General features: G+C 37.6%; 1 protein-coding gene across 6 annotated transcripts in view; it reads right to left on the minus strand.

Moving 5' to 3' along the window:
- The window catches only part of Msp300 (Muscle-specific protein 300 kDa), a 107,814-nt gene that overhangs the window by 68,958 nt on the left and 22,448 nt on the right, over positions 1–16,408 (minus strand). For all 6 annotated transcript variants that reach the window (XM_018516020.1, XM_018516023.1, XM_018516021.1 and 3 more), the window contains 16 exons: positions 16,186–16,247; positions 15,242–15,337; positions 15,082–15,165; positions 14,915–15,007; positions 14,086–14,264; positions 13,595–13,997; positions 13,260–13,406; positions 12,616–13,156; positions 10,643–12,326; positions 10,459–10,567; positions 9,018–10,062; positions 2,439–7,982; positions 1,969–2,257; positions 1,176–1,695; positions 575–1,023; positions 258–453 (listed from right to left, as the gene is read on the minus strand). In XM_018516020.1, the coding sequence (XP_018371522.1) occupies positions 258–453; positions 575–1,023; positions 1,176–1,695; positions 1,969–2,257; positions 2,439–7,982; positions 9,018–10,062; positions 10,459–10,567; positions 10,643–12,326; positions 12,616–13,156; positions 13,260–13,406; positions 13,595–13,997; positions 14,086–14,264; positions 14,915–15,007; positions 15,082–15,165; positions 15,242–15,337; positions 16,186–16,247 (11,441 nt within the window). The remainder of the gene's footprint in view (positions 1–257; positions 454–574; positions 1,024–1,175; positions 1,696–1,968; positions 2,258–2,438; positions 7,983–9,017; positions 10,063–10,458; positions 10,568–10,642; positions 12,327–12,615; positions 13,157–13,259; positions 13,407–13,594; positions 13,998–14,085; positions 14,265–14,914; positions 15,008–15,081; positions 15,166–15,241; positions 15,338–16,185; positions 16,248–16,408) is intronic.

A 16,408-nucleotide genomic window follows, 5' to 3' on the forward strand; every position in this document is an offset into this window, starting at 1 on the left:
TATTACAGAAACTGGCTTTTTTGAGGCATTAACAAAATAAAACTTTAAACGGCTATAACAAAAAAACTAGTCATGATCAAGCTTTGTGCCTATGGACACTTTTGATCAGTGGGTCAAGAACTATAACATACTAAAATTTCAGCCAATTTAACCGAGGGCCAAAATCCTATGATTTTGTGCGGGGTCCTTTATATACGTAAAGCCAAAAGAAAACCGCATTTCTATAATGCAACTTGTTGTAATAATTTTGAACTTACTTGATATTTTTCAAGTTGCTCCTGCTTCTCTTCAAGCGTGTTCTTCAGACAATAATTCTTCAATGATGTCTCGGCATCAGTAAGCCAAGCAAGCAAACGTTCTAATGAATTTTCGTATTCACTCCATTGTTGTATTCTTTCTTCGATGCAACGTACCACGTCGTTTACAGCTGCAGTGAACTTTTTATTTTCGAATCTAGAAACAAGTCATCCAACGTTCATTTATATGGTTGACAATGAAATTGTTTAATTTCTAAATACTCATTTTTTTAATAGATAAAATAATTTTGTATTATTATCTTTTTTAAAATATTTACCTAAGATTCGCTAAATCTCTTTCCATAGATTCTTGCGAGCGAGGTGGCAAAGTATGCGCACTCTGCGCCACATGCTCTTCAAGGACATTCAGTTTTATTTCACCTTCGCTTTGACTGTCCTGTATCTCTATAACTTTAGCTAATCTAGCTTGAAGAGCAGTTTTGTTTCCTGTATAGTCACTGTAATTTGCTAAACGTTCCCATTGACGTTTCTGGTAATCTTGATAAGCTTTCTGAAGATCGTGGAACTGCTGGAAAATATCGAGTAATGCTTCCAAGCTCGATATTCCTTTCTGAGATGTATTCACTAACTTTTCGTATCTCTTTGAAACTGAAACGACTTTTTCATGAACGTTCGATGGAACTTGAGTAACTTGAACCAAAGCGTTGGCTTTTTCGGAAATGCCTTCGATGAGACGTTTATGAGCCAAGATTTCTTGATGTAATGTCTAAAATAAAATTTCCAAGATAATATGATTAATGGTTTTCGTATTGTGTTTTTTTATATATTCTCAGATAATAATATAAAATTAATCAGATAATAATATAATACTAAAAAAATATAATATAGATAATAATATAATACTAAAAAGATAAGGACCTTCAATTTGAGTAGTTTTGATCTTATTTCTGGCAAGGAGGACCACACTATCGAGGAATCTTGTTTAACTGCACGTTCCATCGTGTCTAACCAAGTTAGAATCTGTTGTAGAGTCTCTTGATAACTAGACCATTGTAAAGATTGAGCATCTTGCTTTTTCTGTTGTTCTGTGATGCCTTCTGCCAAACGATCCCATCTTTCGCGAGCATTTCGCAATTCATGTCTGATTACTTCACGCCCTTGAGCGGAAGTGTCTGGAAGAATCCTTTCACCAAGAGACGTTAAGCTGGTTAAACGATGTTCAGCTTGCTCTTTTTCGGCTAGCAAAACTTGTAAACGCGAGTTCCTCGCTTCGAGATCTCCACCAATCTCATCTTCCTTCAAAATAGCTAAGTTTTTTTCGAGAGGTGTAAGCCAAACATCAATAGCCTTCAATTTTTCTTCGTAAGCGCGATGATCATCTACGATGCTTTGGCAACGGTTTATTACTTCCTTACTGAGCACGTGCAATAGCTGATATCTAAACATTTAATTTGAGCTTAATTAATTGTATTGTTACTTTTATTATATCTTTATTTATAAATTATTAATTATTTACTAGTGTAAATGTTCACATACGATTACAATAAAATCATGCGTTTTTAAAACATATATTTCAGTTTATTTGTCTTTATTTTGCGAGATTGAATTTTTCCAATTCTTATTTGCCATGTAACTATTAAGATTTTTTTATACGTATACAAGGAATGGTAAATATAAAGATAGTTCTCTTGTTGGAAATAATTCGACATACCTGTTGCTAACTTGGGAAATTAATGGCTTGATGCGTTCAATACCACTCGCGTGCAGTAAACTATGTGACTTGTCCACGAATTCATCTATCTCCCGCTCTTGCTGCGCGATAATCTCGCGTTTCTCTTTAAACGCGCGAAGTCGTGCTTCTTTATCTTTTAACTTAGGTTGCAACTGTTGATCTCGGAATGCCGCCTCCATAGAACGGAACCACTTTGTATGAGCTTCCAGCTGATCCTCAAAGTTCTGCCATCTTTTCAAAGCTGCTTTCTGTCGCTCCTCTACAGATTCTGAAAAGCAAAATTTTCTAATGAAATGATTATGATAAACGGAAGTAATGAATTAAATAACTTTAATTTGAGCTTAATTAATTGTATTGTTACTCTATACAGGGATGATTCTTCTACATAATTTTGAAATCACAAAAAATAGAATTTGTGTAATATATGTTATATATTTGTAATATATTACCAATTTCATTCAGGAATTGGCGCAGATTATTTTCTAAGGTAATCACTTCCTTGTTGATAACTTCTCGACCTTTCGGCGCGGTGCTATTAGCCACAGCTTCACTGAATTCCTTTAACTTGGTGAGATGTTCTGCTCCCTGTGCTTGGCCATCTTTTAACAACGTTAAGCTCGTTAATCTGCGAGATATTTCAGATCGTTCACCCGTTATATCATTGCATTCTATTAGCTTCTCTCGTTCTCCATTTAACCAATCGGAGAAGCATTTACATTGAAAATTGAAACGATGATGCTTTTCGCAACAATCCTCTAAATTCTCTAACAAATCTCGAGACTTGGCGACGATATTCTGAAAAAGCTGTTTGATGGATTGCAAATAGACATTCAGAGAAGTGTCCTTCGTCTGATCGACCAATTGTTGCGCTTTGTCGCAAACCGATTCGACCAACGTCTGATGTGACATAATTTCCTGGTGCATGATCTTGTGATTTTGCAATTGTGCGCGCTTTTCCTCCAGCGATGATTTCAGTTCTGTGTGCTGATGCATTGCGCGCTCGACGTCTCGCAGCCAAGCCGTTAATTGCTCTTGAGACAACGAAAATTCAGCGAACTGCATTAGACATTGATCTAACTTCTGCATCGAACTTTGCAAATCCTCGGAAAATCCGTCCCACATGCTGCGTAGATTTCTCAATTGTTGTCTGATTATTTCTCTACCATCCGGTGAAGTGTGCACATAAAGTTTCTCACCGAGATCGATAACAGATTCGAAACGAGCATTCTCGCGAGTTCGGACATCACTGAGATCCCTAATATGCTTCTGTCTGCTTTGTAGCACCGCCAAATCGCCAACAATCTCGCTATGTTTCTTCAACTCGTCCTGAACTTTATTGATCCAATTCAAGAATTGATTATATTTTTCATTGAACAGATTGTGCTCCTTTACATATTGCTCATATCTCGCTACAACTTCTTTTGCTTGATTCCTGATTGCTTGGTATCTAGTAGCTTGACGAGATACTTTAGTAACCAAGTCGGATTCCGCTTCTACGCCTTGACTTTTCTCAACCATCGCGTTAAACTCCGTGCCCTTTGCTATGATAGTCTCTTCGAGGGATTTCAATTTCTGTAAGTGCGCGCGTTTAGTTTCTTCAGTGCTCTTCAAGCTTTGATCTTTCACCTGTATTTCGATTTGTTTGAGCCAAGATTCTAGACCCTCGACTACTCTTTCAAATTCGGACCATTGATTGAATAGATGATTCAATTTATCTCTGCTTGAGGCGCATTGTTGGAGGAAATCCTCCCAAACTGTTTTCTGCTGTTCGAAACCTCTCAATAATGTGGGGTGACCAGCTATCGAGGTTTGCTCCAAAATGATATTTAATTGCTGATTGCAATCGGCTATAATTCTATCGCCCTCTGGTTTTTGTCGCAATACGTTCTCGATTAAAGCAATCTTAGATTTAGCTGCATCTCGATCTATTGAGAGATCCTCACTGATGGGCGCCGCTTCGTTTACCATCGTGTTAATCCAATCTCGCGTCTTCTCGAACGTCTGAAGATAGGCCTCGTGATTTGCAACGTACTTTTCCATTATACCGATTCTATCATCTACGTCTTCCGATAGCTTTTCATGCGCTTCAATCACGTTATTGAGCATTTCGCTAGCCTCGTCATCTGGTGCTGCTCCGAGTCTATCCTGAAGTTGTTCCAAGATATTTCGATGAACTCCTACATCTTGTGCAATAGCTTTATACAAATGCAAGGCGAGTTTCTTTTCTTGAAGCGACGGTAGCAGATCTTGCTTGTCACCTAATTTCTTCCGTGCCTCAACTAACCACTGCTTTACTTGGGAATACTTGTCTTCGAACGAAGATCGATGCATCATGTCGCTCTCGATTTTCTTATAAATTATGTTTGTGCGATCGGCCAAGGCTTCCACCCGACTGCGCAAATTTCGTAGCTCACTTCTGATGAGTTCTCTGTGATCTGGTGTTATTCTTGCGAAAAGTGTTTCACCCGCTTCCGCTGTTCGATTCAAAATTGCTTGTCCAGTTTCGCGTTCCTCCCCAAATGCTTTTAATTCTTTCAAGCGAGATTGATAGAAGTTCATTGGCTTCGGACCGCTGATCTCGTCAAAAGTTTTCAATTTCTGCTCCGCGTTTAGTAACCACGATTCCAGCTCCTTTACATTAGCAGCATATTGGCCTTTAATTTGTTTAAGTTCTCCGAGTCTGTCTAAATGTTGAACCACAAACTTAAGCACCGAATGATAACGCGTATTCAAATGTCCGACATATTGAGCTACGCGAGATTCTGGACTAACTTTGGCTATCTCCTCTCCGAGTGCGATCAGATCCTTCATCTCATTTTCATAATTCTCGACTTTCTCCTTAAGTTGTGTTATTTCGGCAATCTTTGCGTCGATCTCGTTTGGATTTAGAAGCATCGTGGCCTCCATTCTGATTTTATTCTCGTTCTCTTTGAGCCAGGAAATTACGTTTTCTGATGTAAATTCGTATCGTTGCCACAAAGCAATATTTTCTTGCAGTACGGATTTGATTTTGCAATAGCTGACTTTCAAAGACTCCAGGTCGGCAGTAACTTTGTCGCTTTCGTCTCTGAGAGCGGAAATGGTCTCGCTGCTCTCGACAGTGCTTAGAAGTGTCAATGAATTATCCGTATCCACTTTTCGAGTCTCGCAATCAGCAATACCGTCTTCCACATCGATCAACGAGGCCATCTTTACCTGAAGATTATAACGATCGCTGCTCTGTTCGGGTTCGCACCAGGCTACTTTTTCCTTGTGAGTTGCTACTAAGCGTTGCAGAGCGCCAAACTTTTCGTGATAGAGTTTTGTCAAGAAGGCTACCAACGTTGCGTTAACCTTGTCAGCATGACTGGCTACGCCGTCTTTACGGAGTTGCAACGCTTGCAGTTCTTTTGGTAAGCTAGACTTCGATATAGTTGGATATTCTGATATCATATCTGTCAATTTCTCGTCAAGTTCTGAAAGTGTGTAATCGCACTTCTCCAGTTCGGTCTTCAATTCTTGACATTTATTGATTCTATACAAAATCTTAGTATTCTCGCCAGTTAAATCATCGCACTTGATTATCTCTTCGCGAATCTTTGATATCGAATCACTGCATTTCTTCAACTCCTGCCTGATACCTTTTTCTTTCTCGTTGAAAGTTGAGGTGAACGACGCGAGCTTATTTGCGGCCTGTTTAACAACCTTAAATTGATCGTCCAATAAATCATTAAGGGATTTCAAAGTTGGTATGCTCGCGTCATCGTTCAGTTTGACGAGTTGTTCGCTCTTCGTGGCGATTCCTTGACGAAGTTGTTGATATACTGGCAATTCCTCGCGATATTTAATCAATAACGCTTGTCCGTTCTCAGCGTCGAGTAAACGATCACAAGCCGCGGTAAGCGTCTCATTCGTGTCGCTGAGCCACTTTGTAAGTTCGTATTTTGCTTCTTCGATCTGCTTCCAGATGATAACCTGTGTTTCGTACGTTTGAGTCCGATCGATCACCTTAGCATTAATCTCGTGATATTTTTTTCGTATATTGGATAATTTCGATTCGATTAGACTTGTCTTGAAGTTCGGCATTAACGATGTCTCTTTCGCCAGTTGTTGCGCCTTGCCGTCCATTTTGTCCAGAAATAGTTTACCCTTCTTCAAAATCTCTGAAGCTTTCTTGTGTTTTTCCAGAGCAACGTTTGCCTGGGTGATATCAGTTGACACATCTTTGACCGACTGACAAAGATTCTTCGCTTCGTCGATGAACTTGTTCAATTTCTCCTTGGCTTCCTGATACTGTTTCCAATCGGCATCCATTTCAGCATATTTCCTTCTCTGCTCACGCAGAAGTTCATTAACCTTTTCCCAGTTTCCATCCACTGAAGAAACCACTACCTGAATGTTAGTTATTGCTCGTTGATCCTCCTTCATCAAGCTGTCACCTTCTCGATGAAGGCTTTCTTTTTCCGGTTCTCGCCTCTGATGATCCTCGATCAAATCGTCTATCTTCTCGATTGCCGGCGTGAGTTTTTCGCAAGTATCAACGGTATATGTGATGTTTTGCAGGCTCGTCTGAGTGTTGACGATTTCTTCCGTAATTTTTTGTTGTAATTTTCTAAAGTTATCCCATTTAGCATCGAGATTCTCCAACTTGTCTCTCTTAGCAGATAATTCTGTCTTCAAAGCTGTGGCCTTGGACTCAAGATCATTCAGTAAGGAAGTTGCAGTAATTGGTCTCTCTTGCTTGTCACGAACATGTATTCCCAGAGTGCTATCCATTAACGGGACAAGTTCCTTCCAAGTGTTAATCTTTGTATGTACAACTTGAAGTTCCGAAGAAAGTCTATCGAGATCAGTGATAGTTGGTTTTCTGGCTTCAGATTCGTATTTACAATGATTTAATTGCGCATTGGCGTCATTATGCCAGCTCAAAAGTTCGATCCACTTTTCTAAGCCTTTCTTCTTTTCTCTTAAGTCATCTTCGAGCGCCTTGTATTTCTTCGCTAATGACGTGTAAGTTTCATCCAATGCGGCGGCTTCCAACATAGAGCCTCGCGTTGACAGTTGTTTTACTTCGTTATAAATCGCTGTAAATGCCGGTTGTTTTTCCGAATGTTCTTGAAGATAAGCATGCGTTGTTTGCAAATTAGTATCAACATTGTCCACATTCACGTCTCCGATCTCATTTATATTAGATCTCAATTTTGTCATCCAGTTTTCAAAGTCGGTGATCTTCATCTGGAACTCTTGTCTGGCTAACAACGAGTCAGAAACGCGATTAATGTAATGTCGAACTGTATCTGCGAGTTTGCTCACTCTAATCTTCATTTCAGCAACGCGACCTTTCAATGCGGAGGCACCGTCTAGCGATAAACCATGGCTAATATGATCGGAAACTTGAGTCAGTGATATCAGTTGAGCCTGATGATCGGATATGCTCTTGTTGAATTCTTTCAAATGTGCCAATTCCTTTTCCAACTTTGCGGCTTCGGGTGTTTGAACATTGGGTTCTTTGAGAGCTTCCCTTTCACTATTCTGCAACCATTCATTAAACTCTTTTGCTTCTGATTCGAAGGTGTTCCATGATGAGACTAATTTATCAAGTTTGGTCATCGTTTGTACCGCCACGTCATGAACTGCGTTCCACCGCGTATATACAGCGTCGACTTCATCAGGTGCCACTGTTCTTCCAGTTATCTGCTGACTAATCGTTGACAAACTCTGGATCTTTGGAAGATGTTGTTGACATTGAACTTGAAAAGCCTTGGCCGATCCTAACATTTGCGTAGCTTGAGCCAAAGTAGTAGGCTTGCTGCCCATCGTAGCTGCCTTCGACTCCGCTTGTTCAATCCAAGGTTTTATCTTCTGAATGCCTTCTTCGTACTCTCTCCATGTTGCAAGATTTTGCGTAGCCAATTCACGTTGCGTTACTATGCTCTTATTCAACGATTCAACTGCCTTGTGAAGATTCTCAATGTCGCCACGGAGTTGTTTTGCCGGTATGTCATCACTGTCTTCTATATATGTAAAAAAAATAAACATTTTTATATTAGAATATTTTTAGCGCAGTTGTTACATTATATTTAATTAAATTCCATTTAAATCTGTCAAATGTATTAGATCAGGGCTCGGCATGATTTACATTTCTCGGCCGATTTTCAACTCCTCATCATCCCGCGCGCAGCCCAAATGCCACTCGACATTTAGGAGCATATGACGCTCGTATTCTATTTTCTTTTTTCGTTCATTACATAACTAAGATAAGCGCTTACGTGTTGTTTCAATCTATCTTAGTTATGTAATGAACGGGAAAAAAAGATATAGAATGAAGTTTACAGCGTGAGCGCCCAAAGCGGGTGGACATCATGTCTACAAGCGTCATACACTCCTAAATATCAAGCGGCATTTGGACCGCGCACAGGGTGATGAGGTGAGAAGAGTAGCGGAAGGCGGCACCGAGTCAAAAATCGGCCGAAAAGTGCAAATCGTGCCGAGTCCTGTATTAGATACATTTAAATTACATTTTTATGTTTTTTACTAAAAAATAACTGATTATTTTATTAAATAAATCTTTATAAAATAATAGGAACGAATAATATAAAAAAAATATTATATTTTTTTATGAAAGAATTATATTAGGTGTTAAACTTAATTCCTGCCGTTTTTCGTCTCCAAAATTGATTTGTTTCGAAGGGAAATACCTTAATCAAAGTATTATTAATAAAGTATTATTAATTAGTAATATTAATTAGTAATAAAAAAGTATTATTAATTAGTAATAAAGTAGAAAATGGAGGAAATTACTTTGATTAAGGTATTCATTCATCTTCCCTTCGAAACAAATCAATTTTGGAGACGTAAAACGGCAGGAATTAAGTTTAACACCTAATATATAAAAAATTGCCTCTAATTATTTATAGTATTTATACGATAGAAATTTCATATTTAGAAATTATAGCTATAGCATATAAAAAATAAACATTAAGTAACAGAAAAACTAAATTTGTGCGTTTTTAATTCAATATGAAACAAACAAAAAATCCTATGTTCACCTTTTACAAGTTTCCGGGATTCGTCTTCTAATGCATTTAAAATTAATACTTTTTCCTTGATTTCTTTCTGTAGATTTTCCGTTTTACGAACTTTTTCCTCAGGTGATGCTGTAAAATCTTCTATGTTTGCAACTGATTGAGGCGCAGCTTGCTGAACCCAAGATCGGAGCTCCACGAGCTTTGATTGAAATTTATTCCATCGAGTGCTATGTTCCTGAAGATAAACAACTTTTTCGCGCACAATCTTTAACGTGTGTTCCATCTTCTGTTCAGTTTCCGTGACTTCCTTTTCTAGAATCTCTTGTTTGCTTGGTGCGGATGTTTGAGAAAGATTAGTATATGTTTCGCGCAATTTCCTTATCATTTCTTCGGCTGATTTTCTCAAATTTGTATTGAATTCCTGTTTCTTCTGCAGGTCGGAGGATACTTGAGCGGCATCGTAATAAGATGCTAATTCAATTTGACGCAATTCTTTCTCAGCTTGTTCAATCAATCTCAAAATCTCGTTCTTTTGTTCTTGATAAGTGTTCCAGAGTTTCTGCGATTCCTTTAAAGATTTTAATATCTCCATGCTTTGGCCATACGTATCGTTCCAGTTAGCTTCTAATTGTTGAACTTCGGAAGAGACAAAAGGCGGGGCATGTTGATCTTTCAGAAGATCTTTACCGCGTTGTAACATACTGACAATAGTTGCTCGCTGTTGCTCTAATTGATTAAGACGGGATTCCTGATGAGCCACCGCGTTTTGTAATTTTTCAGGAACCTCAGGCGTGACGTCAACTTTTGATTGTTCGCGAACTTTGCGCAACAAAGTGCATACTTCGCGTACCTCTTTGCGATAAGTGTAACTTTTCGAATAGATGTCTGTCTTCGTCATTGTAATTTCGATCGTTGGAATCAAGTTTTTATATCGAGTTATCAGTTGCTCCAAATTTTGCTGCGCCGTGAGTGCTTCGCGATCCGAACGATTCAATGTCAAGTTGTCGAGATTTTGAACCAGCCATTTCATTTCTTCACGCTTGCTGTCAGCTTCGCGACAGATTTTCTGTGAATAATTAATAATATTTTTTTATATTAATTATATCTAACTAAAGCGATTTATTAACATTTGATGAGAGAGATGAAAAAGACATGATAAACAAAAGTACTGTTTTTCCCAGAGTAAAATTTTTTAATAATTGTTGATTAATATTTATGAATAAATTAGATGAAAATTAAATCCGTATTCACACACATTAAAAATTTTATTTCAAGAAAAATCATCATTGGACTTTTAAGCGAAGAGCAAACCCTAAAAAGAATAATTAAACATAGAGGTGCGCGTATATTTACCGTCAAGGTCTGCAGCTATCCGGAGGGAACGCAGAAAAGGCGAAGCAAAGTATTTAAATATTTCAATGACATGATAGAGGAATTGTATGTGAAACTGGCCAATACTAACCTGAAATATAGTTTTCTCTTTCTCGAATTCTTCTAAAGTATTGACTTCATGTAAAATGGTTCTCAACGTACTGTCAACATGGTCCATCCAATGTACCATCTCATCGAACCTAAAATTAATTGCACATTATTTAAAGGAAGAAATTAGCGCTAATCTACTATACTGAAGTTAAATAAATGCTCACTTCTGTCTATAAGTTGCCCATTGTTGTGGAATTTCTCGCAATTGTTCCCTTAAGTTCTCCACTTTTTGTGCGGTTTCTTCCCACAAACGTTCGGCATTTTGCGCGGCATCAACCAAGCTAGTATCTTTCGGCTTGAGTTTGTTGTAAGCATCACTGATCTTCTTCAAGGTCTGTAGACCTCGCTCGACTTCGAGAACGGTGCCGCGGTTTACGAAAAATTCTTTATTGCGCTGTTGAATACCATCCACATCGTCATTGTTAATAAGTGCTTGTTGCTCAGAACTAATTTCCATCTCGATTTCTTTGAGATATTGAAGGAAGCTAGTCTCGTCTAGGCGGAACTCGAGCTTCATCAGATGAAGCGGCGCAAAGGTGAGTATTTCTCTCCAGCGATTCTGAAGATTCTCTACCGTTTTTGCAACGGGAAGTTGTTGATCAACTGGTAATACATTCCGAAGATCTTGGCCGGCCTTCACGAGATCCTGTATCCACTTTTCATTGACTTTGCCGAAGAAGTTTTTGTGATATTCGACGGATTGACGATTATCGATGTGCTTTTCGTTGATCATTGTCTCCGCAATCGAAAGCCATTCAGAGATTTGTCGCTCGCACTCTTTAAATTTCGTCCAACGGCGCACAGACTCTTGCAAACGTTGTTCCCAGACTTGCGCCGCTTGAGAGACTTTAATAAATCGATCATTGAGTTCTCTTAAGGTAGCTCCACCTTCGGCAGTCTCTACGTCGGCATGACTATCCACAGCCTTAACGATGTTAGCGAATACTTTATTCTTAGATTCCAGCATAGATTTATAGTAGAGTGTTCTCGAGAAAAAGACTTTATGACGATCTAGTTGAGCCAAGGCAGCGTCTCTACCACCCGCGAGATTGATGTTGGCCAAAAAACTTTCAGCTTCATCTAGCCACGCAGATATCTCTTTCTGCCCTGCTTCTAGAGATTCTTGTTGTACCAATAATTGATGATACAAGTGCAATTGCATCGGTATCAAAGCGCGTACCTTAACAAGAGTTTCTTTCTCTTTCTTTAGAGTGTTCATCATTTTATCAACTTCGTCGCGGGACAAATCCTGGATAAGAGTTTGGAATTTTTTACTGATATTTTTAAAGAGATTTTCAATGTCCTCAACTTCATTGTGAAGAGTCTGCAGTTTCTCTCCGTAAGCTTTGATCCGTTCGGTGGAGCTTAATCCGGTAGTCGATAAAGCAGCCTCGGCATCTCTTAACCAATTCTGCAAAGTCTCTACTCCCACCTTGTAATCCTTTCTCGTTCGAGTGAGATCACCCGCATGCATGTACTGTTTAGCCTCTTGGAAGAGCTGTTCCCATCTCGCTGTCAGATTCGCGTAACGCTCCTTCAATCGAAATGCTACCGATTCGTCGGATGTGGCAATTAGGAAGCTTACAGTGTCCGACAATTGTTGATGCTTATCTTTCCATACGCTGATATCTTGAAAGAACTCCATTCTTTCCTCCTCTGGGAGATTCAGGACAGGTTCAGCACGAAGTAGCCATGCTTCGAATTCATCTGAGACAATGGTCCAACGACGCCAATATGCGACAACTTCTTCGAGCATGCTCTGGACGCAGCGCAAATCCATCGACACGTTTTTCCATTTTTCGGCCGTCTCGTGCATAAAACGATCAACGTTGAGGCTCTCTTCTCGATCTAAAAAACACGAATTTATGATACTGTTTCGATGAGACTAAAGCTATTGTTTACACATTTAAAGAATTTTAATATATAATAAAATTAATTTATTATATTTGAATTAACTAGTTACTACTTAATATATTATTTTATTTGATGTAATCATATTTAATTGTAATCCTTTGTGTTACAGTAAATTTATTATTGACTATCACATTTAAATGAATATCAACCAATAATTGAAAATTATTTTAATTATTTAAAATTACTTTAATTATTTTTAATTATTTAAAATATTTTCATTTACCAATATCGACGTCACGCTTATATTCTTCTGCGACTTGCTGCATATCCAAGTAAGCCTTTTGAAATTCCTGGAATATTCTATTTCGGGAAACAAAGTTACGATATTGCTCCAACATCTGATGCACTTTCTCCTCCGTGCCATATTTAATGTTCCAACCTTTCAATTTGGTCTCGACGAGATATAAGAAAGCAATCAAACAACATTTATGTTCTAAGAACTTTAATTTCACCCTTCTTTTAGCGGCACGATCAGGCAAGCTATTGAAGCGCGCAAACATGTTATCTAATTGTTCAGGCCGGACTTGTCGCGCTAACGGCGAGTTCTTGGCGTGTTGGAATTTCTCCGTCATTGTCGGTAAATCGAGGAAAAATTTTTTATGATCTTCCAACTTATTCGAGATTATATTCGCCGTGCTTTCTGACATTTCTTGTGGTATATTACTGTCTGAGTATAAGAGAGCCTCGGCTCTTGCTAACCATCTACCAATTTCTCCTAATTCTCCCGGCAACACTGAATCAAGTAGCCAAAGCCAATGCAGCATCTAGAGAAAAATGATATTTTTTAAAAAGAAATTCCTGTAACGTTAGGTTCCATTCGTTCAATTAGAAAAACTACAAAAAGTTGAAATAGATTTCAAAACCTACAAAGAGTTCCATTTGTTGCCACAACATTTGTATATGTCTCCAAGAATCTCGTGTGATACTTATCATACTAGGTGTATCGACCAAACTCTGCATCTTTTTATATATAATTGATTTTTCATCAGTCTCTGCTCTAAACAGCGTATATTCCTAAAAAGAATATAAAGAATAATATATTTTTATTATTATTTTCTTTTCTTTTTTTAAATCTCTAAATATTACGATTTTCCAAACATTAATTTTAATGATTAAAGTGGAATCACATAAATGATTTCACTAAAATATTAAAATTAAGATTTATGATGTAAAGATGTCTTGAGATCTTATTATGAAAGTACCGGGTAACTTTGTGGATAGGCATTTGTTCTATCAAGTTGTTCGAGATGCCTGACTCTCTCATTTAGCCATTTAAGAAGACCGTCATATTCTTCTTGTATAGCCGCGAAAGAATCAGGAGCTGTGTTTCCTGGTTCTGGATATTTGTGCAAAAATTGGGCAACGTATGTCATAATCGATTTTTCGTCGGGTTGCGGTACGTCCACGTCCTCAGGGTCCAACAATCGAGCAATACCTAGTTCGATCTCGGCAACCTGGAAGGCTGTTTCTAGCCGAGCTTTGTTCGACGCTTCTCTCATAGCTGCTATGTTTACTAAATTAGCTTTTATGGCATCGATAATGGCTAAGAAAGCATTTCCGTCTCTCCAACTTTCTCCAAAGTCTCGAACTTGAATACCAACGTCCCTAAGGAATCCACCCCGACATAATATTATAAAAAAAAATTCATGTAGTTGTATCTATTACACAAATAGTAATTTAACAGAGTACTGACTTCGGCAAGGCATTAGTGACCCATTGAAGCAAGGTTTTCCGTGCACTTTGCTTCCACTTTTCGCTACTGATGCGTTTTCTTTCGCTTGCCACCGAGCCCTGAGTGCCAAGGCTTTCGAGGCTGCTCTGACTGCCCCATGTTTGTCCAAGATACTCGAGGGCTCTAGTATTCTCCTCAATCTAAAAAAATTCCGAGGACTGGTATGATGTTTCCTCTCCTTGTTGAGCCTAAAGATAATCTAGCGTGCGTACTAATAGAATGCGCAATCATGCCGGTCCAATCCGTCTTACTCTTTTAGAATGATCAAGATCATTCATCGCATTCACAATCTTGCTTTTTTTACTACTCACCCGCTTGCGATCCTTCGATCGTAGCTTGTTTATTGGAATACATACGGTTAGCAGAGTGACATAATTTACTTTACTCGCAACAAGGATTAATTTATTCGATGACATTTAATCATGACTGTTTAATTTGTAGAAAAAAGCATTATTCAGTTCTTACTATAATTCACATAATTTAAAATTTACTTTGTTAAAACAAAATTATGTAATTTTTAATATATCTTAGAATTAAATTTTGTTTAATTGCAACTATAATTGATAAGATGAGTTACTACGATTGTTACAGCTTGAACAAGAAAATTAAAAAATATAAATTAATCTTCGTTGCGGCGTATGAGAATGTGGTGCTGCTGCTATTTGTTGAAGTACTTTGATACGTGATACGAGCGCTATATTTAAGCAGCTACCGCATACTAAGTATACTGGTGCTTTTTTGCATAAAAATTGTCATTAAGTATAACTAAAATATTCGAATGATATAATACCTGGAAATACAAAATGATAGTCCATATTAGGCCCAATACTACCGGCGGTCGTCCGTCGACCAAATCAGATGAATTTATATTCACTAATTTGATCTGTGAAAATGTTAAATGTAGAAATTGGCTATCGATTTCTTCAACTTGTCGATTAAATTAATAGAAATACTCACTTTCTTGCCTTGTAAAAATTGCAACGCAGTATTGGCATTACTCAAGAAATGCGGTCTCTTTAGATTACGGCCTCTCTCTACAGGCTGAAAGATCACGCATGTTTTAGACAACTGGTTTTAATGTTTTTTTTTACAAATGTCAACGCAAATATTTTATTACCAGTTTCTCTCCTGAAAGGACTTCGAGTAAGGCGAGAAGACGCGTGCCGTCTTTAAGATCCTCGATTAAATCATCGATACGAAGCGGAGGAACTCTCTATAGAAAAAAAATATTTACCATCTGTGTATATAATCACGATGGATTATATATTCTTCAAATAAATAAGTAAGAAAAACATTGTGTAAATTTAAAAATATTAATTATTAAATTAATTATTAAATTACATATATCTAATAAATATAAAATTTGCCGCATATACGAAATTTAATGTTATATACGTAGTTTATAAAATACTTATAATTTAATATTTTTTAATTTATATATAATAATATTTAATACTTTAATTATTTAATTTTGAATATTTAATGCCTGTAGATGATATAATTTTCAAATAAATTCAGCACTGACTGCAGTTTGTAAACTGTTTTCACTTTAATCTTTGAATTGATGTGCTGCGTAGATCAATGTTACTTATTCTTTATTTGATGACACACAATTTTTTTTACTGAAATAGTTATTTGGTACGAGGACGAGCAAGATGCTCGCCTTCAATAACTTCGTTGCCTTTGATGCATACATGTTACGAGTTGGGTTTCCGCAGTAAGGCAAGTTCTGAAGGATGCGGAAGTAGGGGAGCATCGAAACTCAAGAGCCAGGTACGGGCTAGATCAGCCGTTCAAGTTTCGATAGCACGATACGAGAGGCAGTCCGCGTCACGTTTTATTATGCGTCACGTAAGGATCGAGAGCATTACGTAACTTCGAATGAGAAAAAAACGAGAGTCAACCCATCATAAACTGCCGTTGTATTATCATTATTATCAAGTACCAGGCGCGGTGAAACGGAGCACGACTTGGAGCACGATATCAAAATACTATTTGCCATGAATCTGTTTCATTGCGTTTTCTGAAGGTGACAAAAGTATTTTTTCTTGACACACTTACCTTCGATAGATGAGAATTGATCCAATTTATGAAGGTTTTCTTTTGCACGCGTTCTTGTTCGTCTGAAAGAAGAAACGAGAAAATCAAATATTAATTTTGCGCTGTGGATTAATTCGAAGAGAATATATTTTCGTAAAATTAAAGACCTGGAATATTGCGATATATGTTTCTGAGAAAACGGATATAAATTATTCATTCAGATACCTATATATATATATATATA

The sequence above is a fragment of the Trachymyrmex cornetzi genome, unplaced genomic scaffold, assembly GCF_001594075.2.
Source record: "Trachymyrmex cornetzi isolate Tcor2-1 unplaced genomic scaffold, Tcor1.1 scaffold608, whole genome shotgun sequence".
NCBI lineage: Eukaryota > Metazoa > Arthropoda > Insecta > Hymenoptera > Formicidae > Trachymyrmex > Trachymyrmex cornetzi.